At 42.8% G+C, this 27449-nt stretch overlaps 2 protein-coding genes across 10 annotated transcripts in view; one reads left to right on the top strand and one right to left on the bottom strand.

Annotated features, from left to right (window-relative positions):
* LOC123848589 (neutrophil gelatinase-associated lipocalin-like) overlaps window positions 1-1192 on the bottom strand; it is a 41600-nt gene extending 40408 nt beyond the window's left edge. Inside the window, exon 1 of one of the 4 annotated variants that reach the window (XR_010409389.1) lies at window positions 1082-1192. The gene's annotated coding sequence lies outside the window, so the exon portion shown is untranslated. The remainder of the gene's footprint in view (window positions 1-1081) is intronic. The other 3 variants (XR_006791830.3, XM_054508933.2, XM_064584451.1) reach the window with 3 other exon arrangements.
* A 15-nt stretch (window positions 1193-1207) lies between these two features.
* TEC (tec protein tyrosine kinase) overlaps window positions 1208-27449 on the top strand; it is a 137965-nt gene continuing 111723 nt past the window's right edge. Inside the window, exon 1 of one of the 6 annotated variants that reach the window (XM_045881188.3) lies at window positions 1208-1307. Coding sequence is in view for 3 of the 6 variants with exons in the window: in XM_064584446.1 (XP_064440516.1) it covers window positions 1428-1523 (96 nt within the window). In the remaining 3 variants the exon portion in view is untranslated. The other 5 variants (XR_010409388.1, XM_064584446.1, XM_064584449.1 and 2 more) reach the window with 5 other exon arrangements.

The raw sequence follows: 27449 nt of genomic DNA, 5'->3' as shown, positions 1-27449 counted from the left end.
CCCCCCTTTTCCTACCTAATGACTTAGGCAAGTCATTAGACTTCCCAACCCTTAGGGTCCGCCCCGCCTCTGTAAAATGGAACGTTGTCAGACTTCTCAGGGTTATTGCATGGTCAAAGGAGAGATAATGTATGTTGTAAAGTCCCGAACAAGCATGAACTATAATAATTATTAATGGACTTGCCATTCCCTTAGCTTCATCTTCAGGTTGTCCTCTCATTAAGTGCTCAAGCTCCACTGTCACCTTCTCAGAGAAGTGTCCAGGATCCCTCCCCCCATCACACTCAAAGCCACCACGCTGCTTTCTTATAGTCCAGACACTTCTCACACGTGCAGTGGTTTCATTTTGTACTTGCTTACTGTCTTTCTCCCCAGGCTAGAATAAAAGCTCTTTGAGGCCAGAGCCCTTGTCTTGTTTTCCCCAGGCCTGTAAAGAGTTCACCGCACACGGTGGACACGCAGATTCTGGTGAGTCAGGATAGCAGTGGCTTAGAGGGCCGACCGACTCCAGGGGAGGACTACCTGGATTGAAATCCCAGCTTTTCAATTCACTAAGTCGGGTGACATTAGTTAGATTGGTTATTTAACTTCTCTGTGCCTCACTTTCACCACAGGTAAAATGGGGGTTTCTGATATAACGTATACTTTGTATAAATGTGAATACCTGTAAAGTTCCGAAACAGTGCCTGGCACATAGTAAGTCTTACACAAGTGCTGTTTTCTACTCTTCCGTGAGTGAAGTGTTAATACATTAATAGCGAATGCACGTGACCCTGTAAGTGTACCAGATATGCTCCGATGCCTCAGGTTTGACAGAAAAAGACTTACTCTTTTCATAAAACTCTTGTTTCGCTCCACTGCACCGTGTCATCCCGCCTGACCCGCCACCGCTCAGCGGAAGGGGAGGTGCGGCCCCTAGTTCCGACAGAGTGCCCAGTCACCCACAGGTGGCACTGCTCGGGGTTCTCCCGGCCCGGGGATGTCCCAGACCTCGCGGGGCGGTTCTCCTGGGGTAGGAAGCCTGGGCCTAGGGAGTCCCAGCCCCGCGTTCGGGAACCCAAGGGACGCTCCTGCGACTCACCTGAAACTCCAGCTGGGTGGCGGCAGCCGGGACGCGCGTGCAACCCCCACGGCAGCGCTCGCGGGAACGGGTGGCTGCGGGCAGAAGCGAGCGGGGGCGGAGCGAGTGGGGCGGGGCGGGCCGGGGCGGCCGGGGGCGGGGCCTGCGGCTCCAGGCTCCCAACTCGGCGGTGCCCGCGGGACTTCACGCTGTCCGCGGCTCCGCGCACCCTGCGCGCTCCAGCCAGGTAAGGATGCCGCGGGTCGGCAGGGGCGGCGCCGGGACTGCGGGAATCCGGGCAGGAAAGGGTCAGGACGGCGCGAGGCGAGAGGTGGCTCTCGCAAGCCCAGAGACAGACCCTCCTGGGATGAGGAAGATTTTCTCCCCAGCGCGGCGCGGTGAGCGCGGGCGCGCGACGGCAGGTGAGGGACCCGGTCCATTCCGGTCCAGGAAGAAGGGACAGGTGAGCGCTCCCGCGTAGCTGCGGCTTCCCGGCTGCCGCCGCCTCTCCGCCTCTCGAGTTCAGGCGCTGGCCTCTCCCGAGGAGCACCCGCCTCCTTTCCCTTTGGGTCCCGGGGCTGAAGCCGGCCCGCGCCAGGTTCAGCGTTGCGTTCACTTCCCAGCGGTGCGGCCAGGTTGGTTCCTCCAGTCTGATTGGGCGGCAGCGCAGTCTCGATTGAAAGTTGGCACAATCGACAGAGACATTCCACAGTTGTACGTGTCCGAGTGCCTCACCCCACCAACTTCACTTTTCTTTCTTTTTTTTTTTTTAATCTGGGAAATAGTCTGAATCTTGAAAACAGAGGTTCGGTGAATACATGTATTAGGAAAACTAGACCTTGATCCGGTGTGTGCACTTTTCCTTGGATCCTAAATTTGCTTTTGATCTTTTCCCCCCAATGGAAGAATAATAATACATTTCTGTGTACCAGGTTCGGAAACAGTCTCATCTATTGCCGTTCTTTGGAAACTGGAATACTTGATTAGAAGGGTTGGGAACAACAGGATGGGCCGGTGGCTAAGTGGGTTTGAAGGTTATCCAAAATACTCAAGTGTTTTGAGCATATACCCTGTATTTTTCCAGTGAGTGCCCATTTTCCTTTTAGGAAATTCCAAGAATTTACTCTCTTTGAGATGATTCTCCCCTAAAGAGCTGAGGAGGAAGAAACAACTTCAACAAACCAGTGGTTTTCCCAATTAAGTTTAGGATTTAACAGGTTGGTTTGTGACACTGGTATAGCTCAGTCAGCAAGAATCACATGTAGTATGGAATATCATGATTTATATGGAGAAAGGAAAGTATGTTGTAATTTTCTTATTTTGCTTTGGAAAGTATTTTTTAGTTCAGTTACATTTTCAGTGTTTAGGATAGACCTCTACTTTCCCTGAATTAATCTGATCAATGTAGTACTACTCTTGCCAATTCATGTTGCTTACTGCAATGTATTTGTTAATGAGTTTGATTCTTCCCACAAGGGTGTATATGTTTTGGTTTTTGGAACTGTATAGGGCAAGTGTTGTAGACACATGCAAATCAGTGCTGTACTCTAGTAGGCAAAACCTTTGCTCCACACAGGTCCTTGAACTAAAATTCTCACATCTTCCCAAATAGAAAAGAATATAGAATATTAATGTGTGCTCTAGCACTTTCAACCTGCTTTACTTATTCTGTATACTAAGACAGTCATCATGTTTTCTCAGCAGCTACTCACTCAAGGGCAGGGGCAATATTTTATCCAACCGTGGTAAAGCTCAGAGAATGGTAACCTTTGCTCTGTAAAGTTGACACTTGACAGGGTGGTTGGAAGGGTTGTGGGCAGTGTCTGGCTACTTTTATGCTTGGGGAAGAATTGTTGGTCTCCCTGCATTCCTCTGCATATCCAGAGTGGTAGGAGCCTGAGCCTTGGGCCTCCAATCACACCTCTGCTTACAGGTTCCTCCAGGTTGGCCCAGTTGGTGCCTTCTCTCCCCGCCCCAGCTCTTCCAGTTTTGTGGCTTCTACCCCGACTCCACCCCTCCCTGGATTCTCACCCTTAGGGAGAATCAACTTACTGTTCAGGACAGGCTAGGTCCACGTAGTTGTCACAGGGGTGTTGACCCTCAGCCTAGTGCTGGGTCCCCCATGGATGCTTAGTAAATATCTGTTGAGGACAGGGCCACTTGCGTCAGAGCCCTTATTCTCTCTTGCTATTCAGTCTACAGAGGTAAAGAGGAGTGAAGTTGAACTCAGATCTTGGTTAGATTAGTGTCATAAAGAGGGACATTTGGGTCTGTTAGAAAGGAGTGAAATTGGCTCATGGTTGTTGGCAACTGTAAGATTATCCTGTACCATGTGATTATGCCATGAGGATAGCTTTGTTGAAAAGAATCCCAGAAGAGAGGGGCTTAGTAGTTGTCTCAACCTTTTTGTTTCTGCCCTAGCTCAACCAGTCCTTCCTTGGGTTGGGTTATAACTATTACCTTTCCCACCACGTTTGGCTGCTCAGAGCTCATATGGCCATAGCTGCTGTGGACTAGATGTAGAAAATTACATTTTCTTTTGTTTGGGAAAAACAAGGATGGAATTTTGCCAAATTGTTATTGGGGACACAAAGCAAAAGCAAATAAATGTAAAAATGCCTGGGCATAGAAGTCAACATGCATTTTGTTTTTGTTTTTTTTTTTTTAATTTTTAAACTTTTAATCTAAATTACATATCTCTCTCTCCAGAAACAACCATTTGTAATTCTTTGAGCTGCTTATTTTGGTATTTGTTGCTTATAGTTGCTACTTCTTGAATTTTGCAGTTTGAAGCATTATCTATTGACTGCCCACTGTGGAAGATGGTGACGTGGCTCCCTTTATTTCTCTCACCCCCATCTTGACCACAGCTTCCTTATTTTCCCATCCTTGCAGTAGTTACATAGTAATTTTGGTTAGATCAATATGCAGAGCTAAGCCAAGCACAGCTTTTTGTTTTCTTTGGCGTTAATAGTTGTTTGTTCATTTATTTAGTTTTGTATGTCCTCATCATTAATTTGACCCAAAACTCTTGGCCAGATTTCTAAAACTTGCCTCAAATGCATGGGGTATTGTCAGTTTCATTTTCCTGAAGAAGTTGTCCTTGAGTCTCCTGCCTTGCCCTAATCTGGACCAGTTGCCCTCTACACGTGGAGACCAGTTGTCACCCTGAAGACCTTCATCATCATCCTGGGGATCCCCATCATTTCTCTCCTGTATTGGAGCTCTTATTAAGCACACGTCTTCCTCTATCTTGGGGAACTCCCTTGTTTTGGTAGAACAATCTTCAAGGAGCTTTTTGGAAAAAGATGCATGGGATATGCATTTTTTTGAGGCAGCGAATGCCTGGAAATAGTTGTTTTCCACCGACAATTGACTGTTTAGAATTTTAGGATGGAAATTTTAAAGGCATTGATTCATTGCCTTCTAGGCTGTGGTGTTGCTGTTAAGAAATTCAGAACTGTTCTGATTCCTCAAATTTTGCCTGTAATTTATGTACAGTTTACAAGCCTGCTGAGTCCTTTATGGAAGTATATAGAATTTTCTCTTGGTTTCCATGATCCTGAAATTTCATGTTGCTGCACCTTGGTATGGATCTGCTTTCATCCATTGTGCTGGGTTCTTTGAATCCTGAAACTTATATCCCTCAGTTTGGGAAATTTTTTTGAATTGACTCATTGATAATTTCCTCCTCTCCATTTTCTGTGATGTTTCTTTCTTTTTTTAAAGATTTTATTTATTTATTTGAGAGAGAGCGAGAGAGAAAGAGCACGAGCGGGGGGAGGGGCAGAGGAGAGAGGCAGAGGCAGAGGGAGAAGCAAGCCTCCTTGCTGAGCAGGAAGCTTGATGTAATGCAGGACTCTATCCCAGGACCCCGGGATCATAACCTGAGCTGAAGTCAGCTGCTTAACCAACTGAGCCACTCAGGCACCCTGTGATGTTTCTTTCAGAAACTCTTATTGTTCATATATTAGATATTGAGCCCCTAATTTTCTTATATTTTCTCTCCTAATTTCTATGTCTCTATTTCTTGGTTCTGCTTTTGGGGAGATTGTCTCAATTTTATCATCTAGCCCTTCCATTGAGTTTTTAATAAGTATAATCACATTTCTAATTATTTTAAATTAAAAGCTCTTTTTGCTTTCTGAATGTGTGTGTGTATGTGTGTGGTATATTGAAGGAAGGGAAAAATTCTCCTCTGCCCTCAAGATCTTCTAGCTGGACTAAGAATTAAATTTAAATGAGACAGATTAACAGGGGAAAAACAGTTTTATTCCAAGCGCACAGAGGCTCAATTATGAAATTGAGACCTAAAGAAATGACTAAAGCAGGCAGTTTTTATATTTTTTTAGACAAAGAAACAATAACTCTGTGAAGAATTGACAGAACAAAGAACATTTTGGGAACTTCAATTAGTAAAGAATTCTAAACAGAATTTGGGCTATAGTAGTAAACGAGTAAAAAGTAACAAGGGTTGTTTATACAGCCTTCTTGGCTCTAAATTTCCCATCTCTGGCCATAGGGATGTCTTTTTACCTCCTGGTACAGGGAGGGCACCTTTCACATGGGAGATTTCTTTCCTGCTTTCAGGAGACAGAGGAGGGTCTGAGTGTCCTTCTTGCATTGGCTGTCTCTTCAGTAACTTTTATTTAAAATAATCAGCATGCCAAAGTGACACATTTTTAGGTGGTCTGCTCTTGGCCCCTTCAATATCTATTTCTTGCTTTTGTTTTATAGTTTCAGTGCTTATCTGTCTTATCTCTCTGAGGACAAACTTTTTTGGAAAGTTTAATCCTTACATCACAGACTCTGTTTCCCCAAGTTGCTTTTGTCTGTTTATTAGTTTATGTCTGGATCATTCATGTTAGAGATTTGCCTCCTATTTCTAAAGCCCTCTGTTGTCTGCTCACATTTGAGTGGGGTGTTAAAAGCTGAAGATGTGTGTGGGCTTGTTGACTGGAAATGTCACTGTCTGTTGATCTGGCTGGGGCTTTTATTTGGAGAAACTCTGATGTCATTACCTCTTGGGCCATGGAGAGTCCTCAGAAAAGGCTCTTCTACTCTTTTTCCTGGATGGTGGTGGAGAGCCTGGCTGCCAGTGGTCTGGGAGCTAGGTAGAGGAGAAGGCTGAAAGTCTCAGCATCCACATGTTCATAAAACCCCTCCATGGTGTTTCCAGTACAACATCTGAGCCTGATGTACCCCATTCCAGAGACCCTCTCTTGGAGAGGAGGTGGGGAAGAAACTTCAGGTGTTTTTGCAAGGATAGGGAGGGGGCTATCACCTACCTGCTCAGAATGGCTGAAGGGACATGGGACATACAACTGCCTTTTATTTTATTTTTTTAAAGATTTTATTTATTTATTTGAGAGAAAGAGAGAGGGACAGAGAAACAGCATGAGAGGGGAGAGGGCCAGAGGGAGAAACAGACTCCCCGCTGAGCCGGGAGCCCGATGTGGGACTCGATCCCAGGACTCCAGGATCATGACCTGAGCCAAAGGCAGTTGCTTAACCAACTGAGCCACCCAGGCGCCCTGCCTTTTAAAGAAGCTTTCAGTCCTCTTTATTTTAGCTTTCCCCTCTCCCCACAGGGGGTCGAACTGCCTTTAATTATGTAGCATTTTGGAGATTCCGTGGTATAAATGAGGTTGTTTCTTGGCTTCCCTTCACCCCACCAAAATGTTTTACCATTTTCTCTTCTTCCATTCTCTCCATCCTTGTTGGGTTCTTACATTAAAGAAAAAAAATTCCTTTTGTTGTTATTTTTTGGCCTTTCAGGAGGGAGAGAAGGTAGAAAGTTTTGTTCAATCTGCCATTGGTACCTTAACGAACCTCCGCTGAGAGCCCAGTGAGCTTCAGCCATGGCACTATACTGCTGTTTTCCTGCCTTTACCAACAGTAACTTTCTTGGACCAGTCCAGGCATAGTCTCTCACTGAACCCAGTTTGGACCTCAGATTTCTTCTTCTACCACTTTAAGCGTCCACTACCAACTAATTACACTTGTCGTGGGAGGCAAAACCTCTAGCCCTAGCGTGGGTGATACATAGCTTACTGGTCATAGAGCCCTTGTTCCTACTCTAGTTCACTGTGTCGAGGAGGACTCATGCCATCACCTTGGCCTCTGACTGTCTTACCTTTCAGTGAAACTCGTCTATAGTAAGTCTAATATTTTCATCTGAAAGGCAGGCCTGCTGTTGGTGGTGGCCTTGTGGCCTCAGTGGAAGTTATCAATATTTCCTTCTGGGGGCCAGTTTATCACACAATTTCCTTACCAGCAGAAGCATCCTCACTTCCTGTTTCAAAGCTCATGTCTTTCTTGGAATGTGCACCAAGTTCCTGTTTCTGGCTGGGCTGAGCAGAGATGACTGATCTATCCAGGGCCTCGTGGATGATCACAACTGTCCCAACCCCATTTTACCAATTGAATCACTCCTTAGGCTTCTTTAATTCAGTGTGATCTTGCTGCCCTCTATGCCAGTCGCTTGACCATGTCAACAGGACTTTTTGCTTACACACAGAGGAATGAGGAGAATCAGCTTCTACGGAAGGAGGGAGAGCATTGTTCCCAAACCATCTTGTCTGTGCGGAAAAAGCAAAGCTCTATACTCCCAAGGTAATGCCTATGCATTGGGAGTACAGAAGGCAGAAAACACCAGTGCTGGCAATTGCTAATTGGAGTGGTGCAGGAGTGACTTGCTCCCTGGGGGATGACAGCAAATGAGAAGATGGGTAGAAAACACTTATTCCACTGGAACCCACCAGGTACCATTGTGAATGGAAACTCGGCCGGTGGGAATACCTGCAGTGCTCATTCTTCCGTCCATGGCCATCCTTCCCTTTTCTAAACAGAATTTTTGAAGCCATTGCAACCTCGCTTTCCATGCAGTATGTTTTTCTCTAATGTGCTAAGTGCTTCACCTAAGTTCTTTTTGTTTTCTCAGCTGCACTGTAAACTCTCCTAGGGAAGAGTGCAATGCCTAATAAATACTTGATGAATGTACTGAATGAATTTTCCAGATAATTGTGGACATTTGGCAGTTAGGACAAAAAGATATTTGGTCATAGTTATCCAAGTTGAACCCAATAGCCTAAATTCATTAAATTCTTGACTAGACTTTCACTTCACTTTTGCTGTATAGACTGAAACATAGAACGTCATTTAAGTTTTCCCAAGTGCATTGTTTCTCGGTATTACTTAGAAATAGTTCTCACAGATAACATTCTTTTTTTTTCTTAAAGATTTTATTTTTTAAGTAATCTCTACACCCAACGCGGGGCTTGAACTCACAACCCCGAGTCACATGTTTCACCGACCAAGCCAGCCAGGCACCCCTCATTGATAACATTCTTTTTTTTTTTTTTAGATTTTATTTATTTGAGAGAGCAAGAGAGAGAGCACAGGAGCAGGGCGGGGGCTAGGGGAGAGGGAGAAGCAGGCTTTCCCACTGAGCAGGGAGCCCAATGTGGGGCTTGATCCCAGGACCCCGGGATCATGACCAGAGCCGAAGGCAGACGCTTAACAACAGAGCCACCCAGGCGCCCCCACTGATAACATTCTTAAAAGGACAACACAGATTACGACTACTACTACTATTTTTTTCCCCCACCTGTGTATTTTCTCTTAGCATATTGTTGTGATTGTCTTGGTTTTTATAGCTAAGAAGAGTGGCTTTTGGAGGAGGGAGGGAAGTATGTGCTGATTAGGTTGTCTAGACAGGTGAGTTGTACATTTATAAAGGAGGAAGATCTCTTTGGATTTCAGCAGTGTATATATATTTCCTTTTGTGACTACATGTCATTTATTTTTGAAAGTTAAAAGCTTTTGAAATGATTAGCTACAGGGTATCAAAGTGACGGATTTTAAATTATCTTTAGCTATATAAGATACTTTTAATGTAGAACTCTCTGTTAAATATCCTGCTCCATTTATCTTTAATTTTTGTGAAGTTCTAGCCTGATTTCATAGGAAAAGATTTTAACTTTTCTTTATCCTGAATAGAGTTCCAACAATGTCTTTCTGTTACTATTTCCTTGGAAACTCTCATGTCCTCATGTATACCCCAATATTATGTTTCAACCACAACATGTGGAATCTCCACATGACTGCCCCAAAAGTGAAATTGTGGCTTTTTTTTTTTTTAAGATTTATTTATTTATCTTAGAGAGAGAGCGGGAGAAAGCACACGAGTTGGGGGGGGGCAGAGGAAGTATGAAGGGGAGAGAAGCAGACTCCCCACTGAGTGGGAGCCCAACATGGGGCTCAATCCCCCCCTCAACTCACAGAGATCAGGACCTGAGTCGAAATCAAGAGTCAGACACTCAAAGTGCCTGGGTGGCTCAGTTGGTTAAGCATCATCTGCCTTTGGCTCAGGTCATGATCCCAGGGTCCTGGGATTGATTTCTGGATTGGGCTCCTTACTCAGCGGGGAGTCTGCTTCTCCCTCTGCCCTTCACCCCACTCGTGCTGTGCTCTGTCTCTCTCTCTCTCTCCTCTCTCTCTCAAATAAATAAATCTTAAAAAAAGAGAAAGAGTCCGACAGTTAACCGACTGAGCCACCCAGGCTCCCCTAAGTCTTGGCTTTTTTTTTTCTTCCTACAAAGGAGTGATTTCAAGGTTTATTTTTCTGCAGATATAATTTAAGTGTGCAGCGAAGTTGGTTTTTACCATTGGGGTTGTTATTTTTGTTTCATAGAAGGTGGTTGGCTTTCTTTTTTATTTTCCTGCCTTGACTGATAAAAATGTCTGATCCTTTAGCCATGCAGATAAGCAGAAATACAATTTAACTGAGTTATGAATGAATAAGACGTAAATTTAGGTGTGAATGCTTTTTAATTTTTTTAAAAGATTGTCAACTTATTTGTCACACATTTAAACCAGTTATAGAAGCACTGCATTAAAGAATTCTTGTTCATAGGTTCTGGAGTCGTAGCTCAAAGAGGGTTTTGGGCTCAGAGCTGGTGACGCATCCTCCTACCTCACCTAGACTAAGGATAAATCCTTGGATGCCACAGAGATTCCTCAACTCTCAGTGTGCTCTGTGGATTCTCCCTGACATCATTTAGACAAAAAAAATTTGTCTCATATACGCTAATTGTTAAAAAGTGTAAACAATGCTGAAGCCTACAAAGAAATTAAAAACAACCCCAAAACCTTTCCAGAGAGAATCTTGGTGAACCCCTCTCAGTCATCTCTATCATTATTTGACTTGTTAAAAATCTTTAGCAAATTTCTAGAAAATAATTAACTTAAGGAGCACTGCATGCAACTGTTTGTGTAACTCCCAAGTTCTGTAATGTTTATATATATGCAATATATATGTACTTTATATATTATATATATGCACTTACTTTTTGAGATTATAATTAGTTCAGGCATAAAGTTCTTTGGGTAGCATTATTTCATATAGACATTTTTAATTTAATTATCATTTTTAGTAGCTAGCTGATTGTCTTGTTAATATGTGATATTCTTCCAGGAAGCTCCCAACTATCTTACTGCTAGAAGGAAAAACAACCTTAACTTGACAATGGCAAGTCCTCAGTATCCTGTGAGTCTTCTTTAGCATATGGAAATCCTTTTGAAACCTCCCTTTGGGTGCCTGGGTGTTTAAACATCTGGTTCTTGATTTCAGCTCAGGTCATGATCTCCGGGTCCTGGGATCAAGCCCTGCATCAGGCTTCCTGCTCAGCAGGGAGTCTGCTTATCTCTCTCTCTCTCTCTCCCCCTCTCCCTCTGCCCCTCCCCACTGCTCGTTCTCTCTCTCTCAGATAAATAAATAAAAATCTTAAAAAAAAAGAGAAAAGAAAAGTTTAAAAAAAAAAAGAAAGAAACCTCCCTTTTCCTTACCTCCCCCAACCCCATAGTATATAATCAGCCACCACTCACAGCCCCGTGCAGCAGCTTTCTGCCCACGGGTCCTGTCCCTGTGCTTTAATAAAACTACCATTTTGCACCAACACACACACACACACACACACACACAACAGTATTTTGAACCATTCCTCAATTGTTGGACAATTAGGGTTCTTTTCTTTGTTAAGTAAGTAGTGTTGTTATACATTTTTTCCCTTTTGGGGATTATTTTCTTGGGGAGTTTTTCTCAAAATACCACTCTGGGATTAAGGATTTCTAGTTTCTATTAATCATTGTCAGAAGGACACAAAATAATAATTTGAAAAAGCTCACTAGCTATATAAAGCTATCTAAAGTTTCCATTATCCTCTTTTTTGACCTTTTAGATCAACAGTATCTACTTTGTGTGAAGACACAAAGTTTAGCGGGAGCTAGTCAGGCCATGTTATGTACCAGGTTGTAGATCAGTTAATAAAGCCAGAGTAATCCAACAGGTCCCATTTGCAGAGGCTGTGTTCCGGTTGGTAATGTCTATAGCCTCATTTCATTTTGTTGGATGTGGTAGGAAAAGTTTCCAGGGATCAGTAACAAAAGGTGGAGAGGTTGTTATAGTATCTGTGAAACAGCATTTGACCTCAGTACCTGGCCTAGTGTTCGTGAACCTTTGTGTAAGCAGGGGAAGGCATTATAAGCCCGCAGGGAACTCCAACCCTCCCACCCATTTCCCCGTACTTGGACTGTAAGAGGAAGTAGGAGGGGCAGGACAACCAGCAATGTGAGGGAATTTTGCATTGATGTTGGTTCTTGATAAAGAACCAGAGCAGAGTGGATTCCTATTCAGATTTTTCCCTTAACATCTTCCTGTCTAATGTTTAAAGCTTGGTCTAGATTTTTAAGTCGGCTATTAACTGGTGTTATGTTCCCGTGCCTCAGGTTTTCCACCTATTAAGCAAAGCATAATGACACATAATTAACAGTCCACTTCAGAAAGATTCATGGCCTAATGCTTGTAAAGGACTTTGAGCTTTTCAGAGTGTTTTATACACGTTCATGAATAATGAGATGACTTGCTCTATTTAGCAAAGGACGTCTATATTATGCTCATTTTACAGATGAGAAAGGTAAGCCTCAGAGGATAAGAGCTTGCTGAGACTCAGAGGGTAAATTGAACGTACAGTCTATGACATTTTTCTTGAACTTTGTGGAACAAGTGGAATCTAAAATAAATTCTGCCATGAGTGTGTGTGTTGGGAAAGCAGATTTTACACTTTTTAAGCAAATACAACCTTTTGTGGGGATAGGCATAGGCCACACCTTTGTCAGGGGAGTCATGTTTGACACATTCACTGGCATTCTTAAAGAGCATTAAATAATCATGGAAGTTAGATTGTGATTTTCAAAGTAACTTTGAAAAGACCCCACACAAAGGCTGTTAAATAAATTGAGTCAGTGGGAGTTTGGGAAAAATGTTTTATAAATCAGCAATGGGGAGGGGGGTAAAAACAGAACAAAGGCAGCCATAATGGACATTTCCTAGAACACAAATGTAAGTAAACTAGTCTAATCATTATTATTATATTTTAAAAATAAATGATGTAGGGGCACCTGGGTGGCTCTGTCGTTAAGCATCTGCCTTCGACTCAGGTCATGATCCCAGGGTGCTGGGATCGAGCCCCACATTGGGCTCCCCGATCAGCAGGAAGCCTGCTTCTCCCTCTCCCACTCCCCCTGCTTGTGTTCCCTCTCTCGCTGTCTCTCTCTCTGTCAAGTAAATAAATAAAATCTTTAAAAAAAAATTATGTAGAAGAGGGAGTACACAGTGTAAAGTCCCAAGTTTACAGTCAACATGAACATATTGGGACGCTAAAAGCCAAACTGCTGGTCTCAAGTCTATGCAGTGGTGAAGAATGCATTTAGGTAAAATTAATCTATCTGTATATGCAGATGGACATTCTAGTTTTTTGTTTTTAAGATTTTTATTTATTTGAGAGAGAGAGAGTGAGAGAGAGCATGAGAGCAGGGGGAGGGGCAGAAGGAGAGAGAAGCAGACTCCTCACTGAGCAGGGAGCCTGATGCGAGGCTCTATCCGGGGACTCCGGGATCATGACCTGAGTTGAAGGCAGATGCTTAACTGACTGAGCCCCCCAGATGCCCCTGCATTCTAGTTTTTTACTAAAGAAATTCAGATATGATTGTGGACTCTCAACTGAAGAGATTCACTACGTGTATGACTTGGAACAAAAGCGCTAACTAGATCTTAGGTGTCGTTACAAATAATTCAGAAATGTCATTTTACCCATTTTCATGTTTCAGCATCTAAGATAGTTTCATCAATGTACTGTAAAGATGTAATGGGCTTAGAGAAAAGCAAACATATCTATCGGTGGCAGAGAAGATTGAGTAAAATACTCCCATTGAATTCTTTGGTCCAGAAAGATAAATGCATAGGAGGGATGCACCCTTTTACACCACAGCAAGCAGAGCTCAATGATACAGGGAGACCATTCAGTTGCACCTTCTTTATCCCCAAATAATATACCACCTGCCCCCAATAGTTAATGTCTTTGAGACATAAGATGTTCCAGGCTCCAAGTGGGGCTTGTTACATGGATCAGCTCATTTAACCCGCCCTACAATCCAATGAAGTGGGCAAGATTATTTTCAACATTCTACAGATGAAGAGCCTAAAGCTTGGAAATTCAGGGAAATTTGGCTCAGTGGTGGAGCCAAAGTTGAGAACAATACAATCTGACTCAAGAGGGTACGTTATAGCTCTGCTGAGTATCCACACTGAGCAATGCTCCTCTCCTCTTATTATTTTCTGTCCTGGTAAACAGAATAGGACAACCTAGAAAAAAACATAAAAGTCTGCTTCAAACCAAGTGAAAGCAGCCAGTTTCTCTGGATATCACTTCAAGCACCTTAACCTGAAGATCCTAAGATGTCTTCATAGTAGCACTGTGGAATAGAAATGTTCTGTGATTTGGAAGTTCTTAGTGGCCATGTGAAACAAGCAAAACATACTAGATGAAATTTATTTTAATAATATATTTTGTGTAGCCCAATATATAAGAAACATGATAATTTCACCGTGTAATCATATAATGATTATTAATGAGAGGCCAGAAACAACCAGGAGCTTGAATATGAGTAATACAATCCAGTACAGTGCAAGGCAAGGCAATGTCCTATGCAGTGCAGTGGATAATGTAAGATGTAGTCCTACCAAACAATAAAGTTGCAGTTAATGGAGAAACATTTTATACTGCTTCAGTTTTAAATTTTAAATTAAAATTAAAATTAAAACTGTAGTTCCTCATTTGCACTAGCCACATTTCAGGTGCTCAATAACTATTTGTGGTAAGTGGGCTCTACCATATAAAATAGTGCAGCAAAAGTTATTCTCCGTCTCCAAAGGCCCCGGGACTCCCAGACACTCCATCCCCACCCTCCATCCTGACCTCTCTCAGTGCCCAGCTCAGCTTCCTTGCTTCTGCCTAGGGCCACCATGTACAGTTGTCATTATTGTTATTATTACTAATAATAGCTACCATTTATTGATCATTTTGTGTCAAGCTTTGTGTCTAGCAATTTATGTGCATTATTCCATTTACTCTTTCCAAACATCTCTAGGAGGTAGGTACTATTATTATCCCTGTTTTATAGGAAGGAAACTGAGGCACTGAGAAATTAAGTAATTTACTTGAGGTCACACAGCTAGTAAGTGTCAAAGCTGAAATTTAAAACCAGTTCTGTCTGACTTCAAAGCCCTTGTGATGTGGAAATGTTGGGGTTCAGAGCCCACGGCCAAGAAAGAGTTCTTGAGAGTTTGGTGCAAAAAAGTAATTTTTATTAAAGCATGGGGACACGACCCTTGGGCAGAAAGGGCTGCCCCAGGATTGTGAGGAGCAATTGATTATATGCTATGGAGTGAGGGGTGGGGAGGTAAAGACCAAGGGAAGTTACGAAATGACTTTCATATGCTATAGACTCACGGGATCCTGGAGTCCTGGCTACTGTCCAGCTAAGGTTGTCTTTGCCTCTAGCAAGACATTAAGATTGGGAGTTCCTAGAGGAATGCTCTACTCCGTCTGCCTCAAGTATTTGCCAACAGGCTGCAGGTTATAAGGACATTTAATTTTATCTACATTTGTTTTTGCCTTTGTTCCCCACATCACTTCTACGCTTTAAGTAGCAGGACTGTGCTTCTCCTTCGTTATCTGGGGCCTGACTGACAAGTAACTTCACCGCAGTGGACTCCTTATTTGTTGGCCTGGACTTCCTTCCTTTGGGGAACTTCTCTGTCCACGGTTCCTGTGGTTTGGGTGGGGTGGACGCTCGCCCCAGGGCTGGTCACGTGACTTAGCTTTGGCCTATCTGAGAAATTCTTCCACCGGACCTACTGATTGGTTCAGAGGTTAGCACATGACCCAGCCTTGCTCAGTCAGGCTCCATTTCTGCTCCAGGTAAGGAAGGAGGCGTTCTTTTCCTCTGGGATTCTTCCCCCCCCCCCCCCCCACTAGAGTGATTTAACTGGGAGCTCCTGGTGGCCATCTTTGCCTGCTCTATGGGGGAAGCTGCTTGAGGTAGGAGAGTAGGAATGAAGCCGGCATGCAGTGAGACACAGCTCTGAGCAGTGGTGGGAGCACAGACAGCACCATTTAAACTCGGATTCAAGGGCGCCTGGGTGGCTCAGTTGGTTGCGCGACTGCCTTCGGCTCAGGTCATGATCCTGGAGTCCCTGGATCGAGTCCCGCATCGGGCTCCCTGCTCGGCAGGGAGTCTGCTTCTCCCTCTGACCCTCCCCCCTCTCATGTGCTCTCTCTCATTCTGTCTCAAATAAATAAATAAAATCTTAAAAAAAAAAATTTCATCTTTGGGGGCGCCTGGGTGGCTCAGTCGGTTAAGCGACTGCCTTCGGCTCAGGTCATGATCCTGGAGTCCCGGGATCGAGTCCCGCATCGGGCTCCCTGCTCGGCGGGGAGTCTGCTTCTCCCTCTGACCCTACCCCCTCTCATGCTCTCTCTATCTCATTCTCTCTCAAATGAATAAATAAAATCTTAAAAAAAAATAAAATAAAATAAACTCAGGGATTCAGGGGCGCCTGGGTGGCTCAGGTGGTTAAGCGCCGGACTCTTGATTTTGGCTCAGGTCATGATCTCAGGGTGGTGAGATCGAGCCTTCCATCGGGCTCTGTGCTCTCCCCCCCCCCCCCCCCCCCGCCCCCTCGCGCTCTCTCAAAAGAAAATAAAATTAAAAAAAAAAGAAAAACAATCCAGAATTCAGATGTGCCTGAAGCATCCCAAGCCTGCTTGGTTTTGTGAGCCAATACATTCCTTTTGTTGTTGTTGTTGTCTGCTTAAATCAAGTTATTTGCAGTTGAAAGAGCCGTGCCTAATGTACAGACTTTGCCATTCTTTATCTACCCTTTGGATGAGCCCCCTACTTCTTGGGCCTTGGTGTTTACTGTTGCCTGTAGTTTGCCTGGAGACCTTTGATCCCTGGAGACTCTAGGTATTCATCTTGCTTTTTCCCTTTTAGGTCTCTGAGCTCTGCCCTAAGGAAAGGGGATACCACACCCAGCCCCTTCTCACCTTCTTCACCACATTACAGAGCCCACACACAGGGATAAATATTATGCCATGAGTACAGCATTGGAGAAATCTGTTCTTCGTAGACATTACAGAATTACTCATCAACCTACATTTGAATGCTGATAAAAGACTGTTGAATGCTTAACTCATCTGGCCTCTGACACTGTCTGGGACCTCAGCCAGCTCAGGCCTAGCCTTTGCCTCTTGTCCCCAGTTTCCTTGGCTCCTAGCCTTTCTGATCAGCTCTCTCCTAAATACTCTCAACTCCTTTGTGATTCTGAACTTCCATTCTTCTGCTGGTTTCCTTCCCAATCTTTCCTACGGTCCTCCGAGGGCATTGTTCCATTGTGAATCAATGCTCCCACACCCCAGCCTCCTCACATGATGGGAGCACTCCCTTCTCTGTAACTCTCTCTGCTATAGCCTTCTGGCTTCCCTTTGCTGATTTCTCTCTTAGAGGTAAAGCCCTCCATGCAGATACCCTCGTGGTCTCCCCTTTTGCCACCAACCTCTTGGTCATTCCCCTTGATACACTCACTTGGTTCACGGTCTTCTCTTCAAACTCTGCCATCTCTTCATTCATATACACAACTAACTTGAGATGTCTGCGATGAGTTATCCAGTTGCCTTTGGGCTGGTTCGAGGGAGTAGTTAATTGTGGCAGGAGTGGAAAATGAGGGAGACTTTATGAAAGAGGTTCCTCGTGATCAGGACCTTAAAAAATGAGTAGCATTTCAGCAGGTGCTCGTCTAGGCAGAGAGAACAACTCAAGTAAAGGTGTGGAGATATGAAAAGGCCTAGTGTGTTTGCTTTCTCGAACACTTGGAAATAAATGGCAGGAAGGGAAGGGGGAAACCAGATTGGATCTGACATGATTATGTTTACTTAAGATTAAGGAATGGCCCTAAGGACAGTCCAATGTAGAGAATGCAAGAGAAGGAACAGCCTTTATTATAAAAGGGAGAAGAAGTACTTTGAAAAGTTGCAGAGGTGGAATGATCTGTAAATTACAAGATTGAGACATTGGGCTGATTGGAAAATGGGAAGAGGAGTAGTTAAAGCAGTTTAAGAAAGTTCATAAGAAGACTAGGGGTGTAGAGAGAAGGGATAGTGGAAGAGAAAAGTGGAAGGATTTGGAGAGCAGACTGGTTATAAGGAGACAGGGAACAGGGCAGAGAAACTGGGCAAGACATCTGCTGTGTAGGGGACAGGAGCGTGGAGGCCCTGCGTGGTGTTGCGAGATTTGAAGGCGGAGGAAACAGCTCAGACCAGATATGAGTCAAATTAGTTGGCCTTTTATTATGTTATATGTAAAGAGTAAGAGAACTTGTATCTTTTATGATGGTGAAAATGACTGAAATTATCTAAGCATAACATGTTTCTCAAACTGTTTTATAGAATACTACAACTCTGGGAGATGTTAATAAGGCTTAAGGGATGTAGAGTGAGTTCTGTGATCAAATAAGGCTGGGAAAGGCAGCATTCTCTATGATTCACAGAGCCTGTTCATGTAGAAAAGGCTGTGAGGAACGCACATAAGAAACCAGTTTGACATTGTGCAATGCAGCTTGGCCCAAATACATTTGTTCATTCATTCAACAAGCCTGTGGTAAGCACATCTTATGATAGTATGTGTTGTTTTGATTTGGTTTAAATACATGCATTTTTAAAATTGTAGTTGACACACAATGTCATGTTAGTTTCAGTTGTACAACCTAATGTTTTGACAACTCTGTGTCCGCATACAACACTATTCCAACACCATTGACTATGTTCCCTATGCTGTACCATTCATTCCCATGACTTACTCATTCTATACCTGGGAGACTGTACCCCCCACTCTTCTTCACCCATTTTGTCCATCCTCCCAACCTCCCTCCCCTCTGGCAACCACCAGTTTGTTCTCTGTATTTATGGGTCTGTTTCTCCTTTTTTTGTTTGTTCATTTGTTTTATTTATTTTTTGATTTTACATATAAGTGAAATCATATGGTATTTGTCTTTTTCTGTCTGACTTATCTTACTTAGCATAATACCTTCTAGGTCCACCCATGTTGTCACAAATGGCAAGATTTCATTTTTTTTATGGATGAATATATGAATGAATGATGAATAATATTCCATTGATATATATATATATATATATATACACCCCCACACACATACACACTGTATCTTTATCCATTCATCTGTCAGTGGATACTTAGGTTGCTTCCATATCTTTTTTTTCTGTTTTTTTGTTTTGTTTTGTTTGTTTTTGTTTTGTTTAGAGAGAGGAGCAGGGAGGGGCAGAGGGAGAGGGAGAGAGAGAATCTTAATGGGGCTCAATCTCACCACCCTGAGATCATGACCTGAGCTGAAATCAAGAGTCAGTTGCTTAACTGACTGAACCAGGTTGCTTCCATGTTTTATCTATTGTAAATAATACTGCATTAAACATAGGGGTGCATATATATTTTTGAATTAGTGTTCTTGCTTTCTTTGGGTAAATACCTAGTAGTGGAATTACTGGATGGTATGGTATTTCTATTTTTAATTTTTTGAGGGACTTCCATACTGTTTTCCACAATAGCTGCACCAATTTACATTCCCACCAACAGTGCAAGAGGGTTCCCTTTTCTCCACATTCTCAGTAACACTTGTTATTTCTTGTCTTTCTGATTTTAGCCATTCTGACAGGTGTGAGGTGATATTTCACTGTGGTTTTGATTTGCATTTCCCTGATGATTAGTGATGTTGAGCTCCTTTTCATAAGTCTGTTGGCCATATGATAGTAGGCTTTGGGCACTGCCACTGGTCCTATGGTAGAGAATAAAATGAGCCAGTGTCCCTGCTGTTATGAGGTTAGGGTCTGGTATAATCTGATAGGTCCTAGTATTCTGAGAAATACAATTTGGGAAGCCTGGAGTTAAGGTGTTTAGGTATTCCTGTTTGTGCTCTGGAATGGGCTGGAGTGATTGGCTGCCTGCTTGTCTCTCTGTCTCCATGTCTCTGTATTACACCAGTTCCTTCGCCTCTTCTCAGAATGTTTCCTGCACGTCCTGCCTTGGGCATGGACAGAGCTGATGACAAAGTAACTTTCAGGTCTGGGAAGTTGGTGACTTGCCCAAAGTCACCCAGCTAGTAAGTGGCAGAACCAGAGCCAGAACCCAGCTCTTCTGGCTCTAAGTTCTATGCTCATTCCAATCTTGGTGAAAAGGGACAATATGACATGGCTGAAAATTGAAAGAAAAAAATTTGATAGACTGAACAGGTTAAATGAGATGCTGTGGATTATGCCAAGCTAATCAATAATGGTAGAACTGACTTAGGTATCACCACCACTACCACCACCATTTTTATCACTAATATTGAGTAATTGCCATGATCCATGTACCATGCTAAGCACTTTAGATATATATTTTCTTATTTAATTTTTATATCAACTCAATGAAGTGGCAATTATGACCCCATTTAATAGATGTGGACACAGGCTCAGAGAGGTGAGTAGTGTGTCCATGTTCACATAGTTAAGAAGGAGCGGAGCCAAACTTCCATACTAGGCTGTTTTCAGAGTCCAAACTCTTAACTTCATTTTATATTAGGTGAAATATTTTCTCGGCTTCTAGACTTCCCTGTCAGAATCTGCCTGTCTTTTCTCCATTGCCATTTCAACTTACCCACTTCCTTGTCCTTTATAAAAACCTGATCTCAGAAAGGATCTATTCCGTAAGTCAGGTAGCATTCATCATATATTTAATGAGTACCTGCTATGTGAAGGAACTATTTTACATGCTGAGGATCCAGTGATGAATATACAGACTAGGTTCCTGCTTGTGTGGAACTTATAATCAGTGGGGAGAGCATACAATTTTAAAAAAATCAAGAAAAATGTCATGTAGTGATAAGTTTTGTTTATTCACTCACTCATTCATTTGAGTACAGCTGACATGATCAGTATCATTGAAATCATTAAAATAGAGACCTGAGAGTGACTGGTTATCTATTTTAGATTGGGTTGTCAAGGGAAGGCCTTTTTGCAAAAAGTGACATTTAAGCTGATACTGGAGTTACAAGAAGTTGTTGACTAGGGAGAGAGCAACAGAGAGCAAGTGGCATGACTTTCTAGGTAGAGGGAACGTGATGTGCAAAGACTCCACCATGCCAGGAATTTGCTGTGTTTGAAGAACAGGAAGAAAGCTTATATGGTTTAGTGGGTTGGGGGAGAGTGGTACCAGATGCAGCTGGACAAGTAGGTGGTACGCTAGGTTAAGGAGATGGAGTTTTAGTTTAAGGGAGGGGAAGCTATTGGAGGATTTAAGTAGGGCTGAGGACATGAACTGATTTATGTTTTTATTTCTTAATTTAATTTTTTTAAAAGTTTGTGTTGATTGATAAATGGAGAAAGGATAATAAGAAGATATGGAAGGAAATAGTGGATCTATTTTTATTTTTATTTTTTATTTTTTTAAAGATTTTATTTATTTGACAGAGAGAGACATAGCGAGAGAGGGAACACAAGCAGGAGGAGTGGGAGAGGGAGAAGCAGGCTTCCCGCAGAGCAGGGAGCCTGATGCTGGGCTCGATCCCAGGACCCTGGGACCATGACCTGAGCTGAAGGCAGACACTTAACGACTGAGCCACCCAGGCGCCCCTAGTGGATCCATTTTTAAAAAAGATTTATTTACTCAGAGAGAGAAAGCACGAGTGGGAGGGACAGAGGGAGAGGGAGAGAGAATCTGAAGCAGACTCTGTGCTGAGCATGGAGCCTGACACGGGGCTTGATGTAGGACTCAATCTTACAACCCTGAGATCATGACCTGAGCCGAAACCAAGAGTTGGGCACCTTACTGACTGCACCTTCCAGATGCCTCAGGAAGTAGCAGATCTATTAGGAGGATATTGCAATAGTCTTGACAAGGGATGGTGGTGTCTATATCAGTTATTGCCACAGTAATGCCCTGTAACAAACATCCCATAAACTCAGTGGCATACAGGAATAAGGATTTATTTTTGCTCATGAGGTGATAGGATAGCTGGGTAGTTCTTCTGATGTGGGTCAGGCTCAGCTGATCTGTGATCAGCTGTGGGACAACTAGGCAGCTCTGCAATATTGCCTTGGTTGTCTGATGTGTTTGGAAGGGCTAGCTGACTGCTGACTCTCTGGGATGGCCTCAGTAGAGATGGCTGGGACAACTCTGCTCTCCTCTGTGTTTATATTATGTCCCTCTGGTAGGCTAGCCTGGGCTTATTCTCAGGCTGGCCCTGTCATAATCTCATAGTGATTGCAAAGAAGCACAAGGGAGTAGAAATAAGCAAGCAGATTTTAACACCTTAGCTTGTGTCAAGTTTGCTATCGTCCCATTGGTCAAGGCAAGTTTCCCGGTACACCCACAGTTAGTGTGGGAGGACATTGCCAAAGGGATACAGAGAGGTGTGAAAAGGTACAGAGAAGTATAAAAAATCAGACATGAGTATTCAGATTTAGGATATTTTGGAGGTACAGTCCAAAGAGCATGGTCATGAATTAATTTTGAGGTATGAGACAGAGGAATGATTCAAAGATAACTCTTAGATTTTTGGCTGAGCAGCTGGGGAGATAGTAAAGCCATTTTCTTAGATGGCAAAGACTAGGTAAAGAGCAAGTTTTAGGGGAGTATCTAGAGTTCTGTTTTAGACATGTTATGTTTGAGATACCTATTAGATATTCAAATGAAGACGTCAGGTTTGCAACTGGATAAATAAATCTGAGGTTCCTGGGGACAGACTTAAAGATGTAGATTCTGGAGTTAGCAACATGCAGATGGCCTTTCAAGCTATGCAACTGGATGAGGCCGTTCCTGAGGAGAATGTATGGATGAAGAAGCAAAGCAAGCTCTGGTACACACCAGTGTTTAGAAGTAAAACAGAAAAATAGAAGCCAGCAAAGGAGACTGAGAAGGTGCATCTCTAAGACTGGAAAAAAAGTCCAGGAAACTTTGGTGTCATAAAGAACCAAGAGAAACTAAGCATTTCAAAGAGAGAATGGTCAGCTGTGTTGAACACTGCTGGGGGTAAGATAAGAAGTGAGAGGTGACCGCTGGGTTTGGCAACAAGGAGGTCCTTGGTGACCTTGACAAATGCAGTCTTGGTGGAATGATGGAGACAGAAGCCTGATGGGAGTGGTTGAGGAAAGCACATGAGGTGAGAGCAACCCTCATCCTGTCTTTCAAGAATTTCTTCTGTAAAGGGACTCAGAAGTGATGTGGTTGTTGGAGGTGAATGTGGGTCAAGGAATGGTTTAGGTTTGGGAACATAAGTGATGCCACTATGCCAAAGGGGATCGCTGACCCACAGAGGGGATCACATTCCCAGTAGAGAGGGGGTAACTGCAGCCCAGAAATGTTCGAGATGGCAAGAGAGGCTGGACTTGAGAATTAAACTTTAGTCAGTGTGTTACCTTCTTCAAAGGGTATTTGAGTTCTATATTTTATTTCTAATTTTGGAATGAAGGGTATATCCGCTATTGGAAAAGTTCCAGCCATCAGCCAGGGTAGGGAAGTATGAGTTCTGTTGTCACACCAGGCAGACTGAATGCTTCTGTATTAGGCTCACTCAAGTGCCATTGTGAAGGAGAGACCTCTTTGGAATTCTGACTCTGTAGGTGGTGCTCAGTGTTTCTTTTAATGCTAGTGAAACTGATCAATTCAGTTTCTTAGATTTTGAGATGGGTAGCAAGTTAGGCAGGTCCCGGGCAGAGCTCAGAAAGGAATGTCAATTATTGTGCCACTGCCTTGTCCAGTAATGCTAGTGTAAGAACCAATTACACCCAGCAATATAGGTATTACCATTTATGCATAAACTAGAAGACTTTAGGGTGATTGGCTAATGCCATTCAGTAGATCCTAGACAAGGCATGCATTCTGGAATTCTAGCTGAGTGATAGGAATTTTGCTTTTTATGTTTTTTTTTTTGTTTAAGCCAATGTAAGCTCAATTTTAAAGTGTAATGTAAAGCAAATTTATTAAATAAATGGTAGTTTAAAATGTATTTTGTGTAAGTTCAAGTATACATTTGATGGTTTTTTTTTTTTTTAAGATTTTATTTATTTATTTGAGAGAGAGAGAATGAGAGACAGAGAGCACGAGAGGGAAGAGGGCAGAGGGAGAAGCAGACCCCCTGCCGAGCAGGGAGCCCGATGCGGGACTCGATCCCGGGACTCCAGGATCATGACCTGAGCCGAAGGCAGTCGCTTAACCAACTGAGCCACCCAGGCGCCCACATTTGGTGGTATTTAAGCAACTATTTTCATCAACGCTCCTGGGGTATGTGGTCTGTGTGTAGTGGTTGAGGATGGTGGTGTGAAAAAATGCAGTACCCTCTCTTCAAGTGTTTTGACAGCTTTGGAAGATTTTTGTTCAAATGCTTCAAGTCTGCTTTGCTATTTCACTCATTTAAAATATTAGTATCTACTTGTGCAATTCATATTGTGAACTGAGAACCACATCTGTCACCACTCTGCCTTTTAGAGCTTTCTGACTTAGCAGAAATAATACTGAAAAGGACACCTGCCAGGGTCTTAATAAATCTTATATATAGCAATCTGACGAATGTCAGCTCAGTGTTCACAGAAATATCATGGAGTCAAGAAGCAGGGCTTAAAGCAGATATACTGGAATCTCAAAATGTAAATGCTTCTTGTGTGAAGCTACAGATCTTTGGAACTGTTGGTGTTTTCTATTATAGTGGATTATTCAGGAGGGTACATCTAAAAATACTTGGCAAGATACGTATTAGTCTTTAAAAACATTTTACAACAAATATACTATTTCTGTCTATTCTTGACATAGTATTAAAATTTCTGTCACATATTGGAGAATAAATATTAAACTGAATTTCATTCAATTTTTGCCAAAAGTGAGCTTAAGATAATATTTAACAGATACAGACCAAGGATCGTACTTACCTATTTCTATACTTTATTCTTATTTCTTTTTTTTTTAATGATTTTATTTATTTATTTGAGAGACAGAATGAGATAGAGCATGAGAGGGGAGAGGGTCAGAGGGAGAAGCAGACCCCCAGCCGAGCAGGGACCCCGACGCGGGACTTGATCCCGGGACCCCAGGATCATGACCCGAGCCAAAGGCAGTCGCCCAACCAACTGAGCCACCCAGGCGCCCACTTTATTCCTATTTCCTGAGTTAACAAGGACATAACCTCGCTAGCCCACAAAGAAATGCTTTTACAAGGATTTACTTACTAAGCTATTATCAAGTGTTAATATTAGAAATAGCCAGGTGAGAATTGATATTATCATTTCTTCCCAAACTTCTATTGAAGATGTATTATGTAAATTTACAATCCCATAAACTAGTGTCTATTTATTTATTTATTTTTAAGATTTTATTTATTTGCGAGAGAGAGAATGAGAGACATGAGAGGGAGGAGGGTCAGAGGGAGAAGCAGACTCCCTGCTGAGCAGGGAGCCTGATGTGGGACTCGATCCCGGGACTCCAGGATCATGACCCGAGCCGAAGGCAGTTGCTTAAGCAACTCAGCCACCCAGGCGCCCACTAGTGTCTCTTTAGAATTTAATCACAGGAAAAGTTTTTCTTTTGGTAAATTGGTGTATCTCTTACCAAAAAATTACTATTCTATGAGAATTTATAGTATCCTTTGTTTCCTAGATTTTGAGACGCTCCAAATTTAATGCACAATTGCAATAAATGTCTCAGAGTTCCAGTTATCAATGTATAGTAGAATTGTAGCATGTGTGCATTTGACTTAGGAGAATTCAACGTTGTGTGGGTCAACAAAGAAAAGAGAGAAGAGAAACAATGTAAAGAGGGTGGATGATTCTGTTCTAATCAGTGAGCATTGGAAGAAGTGTGCAGTTACTTCTCCCTCCTGTCTTAGTTAACAAAGGTTTTTCTATGAGCATCTCACAGTGCTGAATGTGATTTCAGTAATTAGAGATAAGTACTTTTTCTTTTTTTTTAAGATTTTATTTATTTATTTATTTGAGAGAGAGAATGAGAGAGAGAGCATGAGATGGGGGAGGGTCAGAGGGAGAAGCAGACTCCCCGCCAAGCAGGGAGCCCAATGTGGGACTCGATCCAGGGACTCCATCCAGGGACTCCAGGATCATGACCTGAGCCAAAGGCAGTCGCTTAACCAACTGAACCACCCAGGCGCCCCGAGATAAGTACTTTTTCACACAAACTTTCCCCAAGTTCAAGCCAACTAATTTATCTAATGCTAAACCGAAAAACCCCAAATCTATTTTTCTCTGTGCTAGATTGTTTGCAAAAAGGCCTCCATAATTCCCCTCCCCATATCTACTCCATCTTGAGTAGTCACTTCTAGTCCTGATTCTGGGCTTGGCCATGTGACTTGCTTTGGCCAATGAGACAATAGCAAAGGCAAAGCACTCAGAGACATGAAACGTGTTGTGTACTGGGGCTTGCTCTCTCTTCCTGCTCATGGAATCCTGAGACCTATACGAATAAACCCAAACTGTCCTTTTGAAAAGCCACATGGATGGGAACTGAAGTGCCCCGGTTGATAGCCTGCAAGTGCCAGAAATGGGAGTGAGACCATCATAGACATCTAAGTTAGAATTGCCCACCCAACCTACAGAATCATGGGAAATGATACATTTTTATTGTTTTTGTGCTACTAACCATGGAGTGGAGTTTTTGGGTTGTTGTTGTTGTTGTTCTCCTCAAAAGCCAACTGATATAACTTCCAGTGCTAGTATACATTCTGCTGATGCTGTTGGACTTCTCCAGGGACAGTGTGGCTATCTTCTGGGGAATAGTCAAGGCTAATTCAGACTATATTCAGTTTTTGTCGTACATGCTTATGTGAGAATCAACTCCCATATAAGCTTTGCTTCCACTCTGGTGTTTTCCTGCCTTTTGGTTTCTGATTTCTCCTTTTGGTTTTAATTCTTATCTGTATATTGTTGACATGTTGTATGTGTATTTTTTCTTAAACTTATTTTATTGAGAATAAAATTCAATATTTAAACCACCTTTAAAGAGTATAACACAGTGGCTGGGCGCCTGGGTGGCTCAGTTGGTTAAGCGACTGCCTTCGGCTCAGGTCATGATCCTGGAGTCCCTGGATTGAGTCCTGCATCAGGCTCCCCGCTCAGTGAGGAGCCTGCTTCTCCCTCTAACCCTCCCCCCTCTCATGTCCTCTCTCTCTCTCTCTCTCTCTCATTCTCGCTCTCTCAAATAAATAAATAAATCTTTAAAAAAAAAAAAAAAAGAGTATAACGCAGTGGCTTTTCGTATATTTACAATGTTGTGGAACCATCACCACTAATTCCAGAAGGTTTCTCTCCAGAAAGAAACCCTATACACCCAGTTCTCCCCTCAATCTGTCCAAACAGTCATGCACTTTGTGTCTGTATGGATTTGCCTATTCTGGACATTTCATAGATACGGAATTAACACTATGTGTTGCCTTTTGATCTGGATTCTTTTATTTAGCATAATGTTTTCAAAGTTCATCCACAGTGTACCATGTATCAGTACCTCATTCCTTTTTTTTTTTTTTTTAAGATTTTATTTATTTACTTGACAGAGAGAGACACAGCAAGAAGTGGAACACAAGCAGGGGGAGTGAGGGAGGGAGAAGCAGGCCTCCCACTGAGCAGGGAGCCCAATGCGGAGCTCAATCCTAGGACCCCGGGATCATGACCTGAGCCGAAGGCATACGCTTAACGACTGAGCCACCCAGTTGCCCCTACCTCATTCCTTTTTATGGTGGAATAACATTCTACTGTATGGATATATATATATCCATTCATCAGTTGATGGACATTTGGGTTGTTTCCACTTTTTGGCTATTATGAGTAATACCACTATGAGCATTCATGTGTGAGTTTTTGTGTGAAAATAGGTTTTCAGTTCTCTTGCGTATATACTTCGGAGGGGAAATGCTGGGTTTTACGTTAACTTTTGGGTAACT

Source organism: Mirounga angustirostris, unplaced genomic scaffold (assembly GCF_029215605.1).
Source record: "Mirounga angustirostris isolate CCGP_5_RB_7025 unplaced genomic scaffold, mMirAng1.0.hap1 SCAF_2, whole genome shotgun sequence".
NCBI classification, from domain to species: Eukaryota; Metazoa; Chordata; class Mammalia; order Carnivora; family Phocidae; genus Mirounga; species Mirounga angustirostris.
Note: the sequence above shows the minus strand (reverse complement) of the source record. Positions and strands in the feature narration are given on the sequence as shown.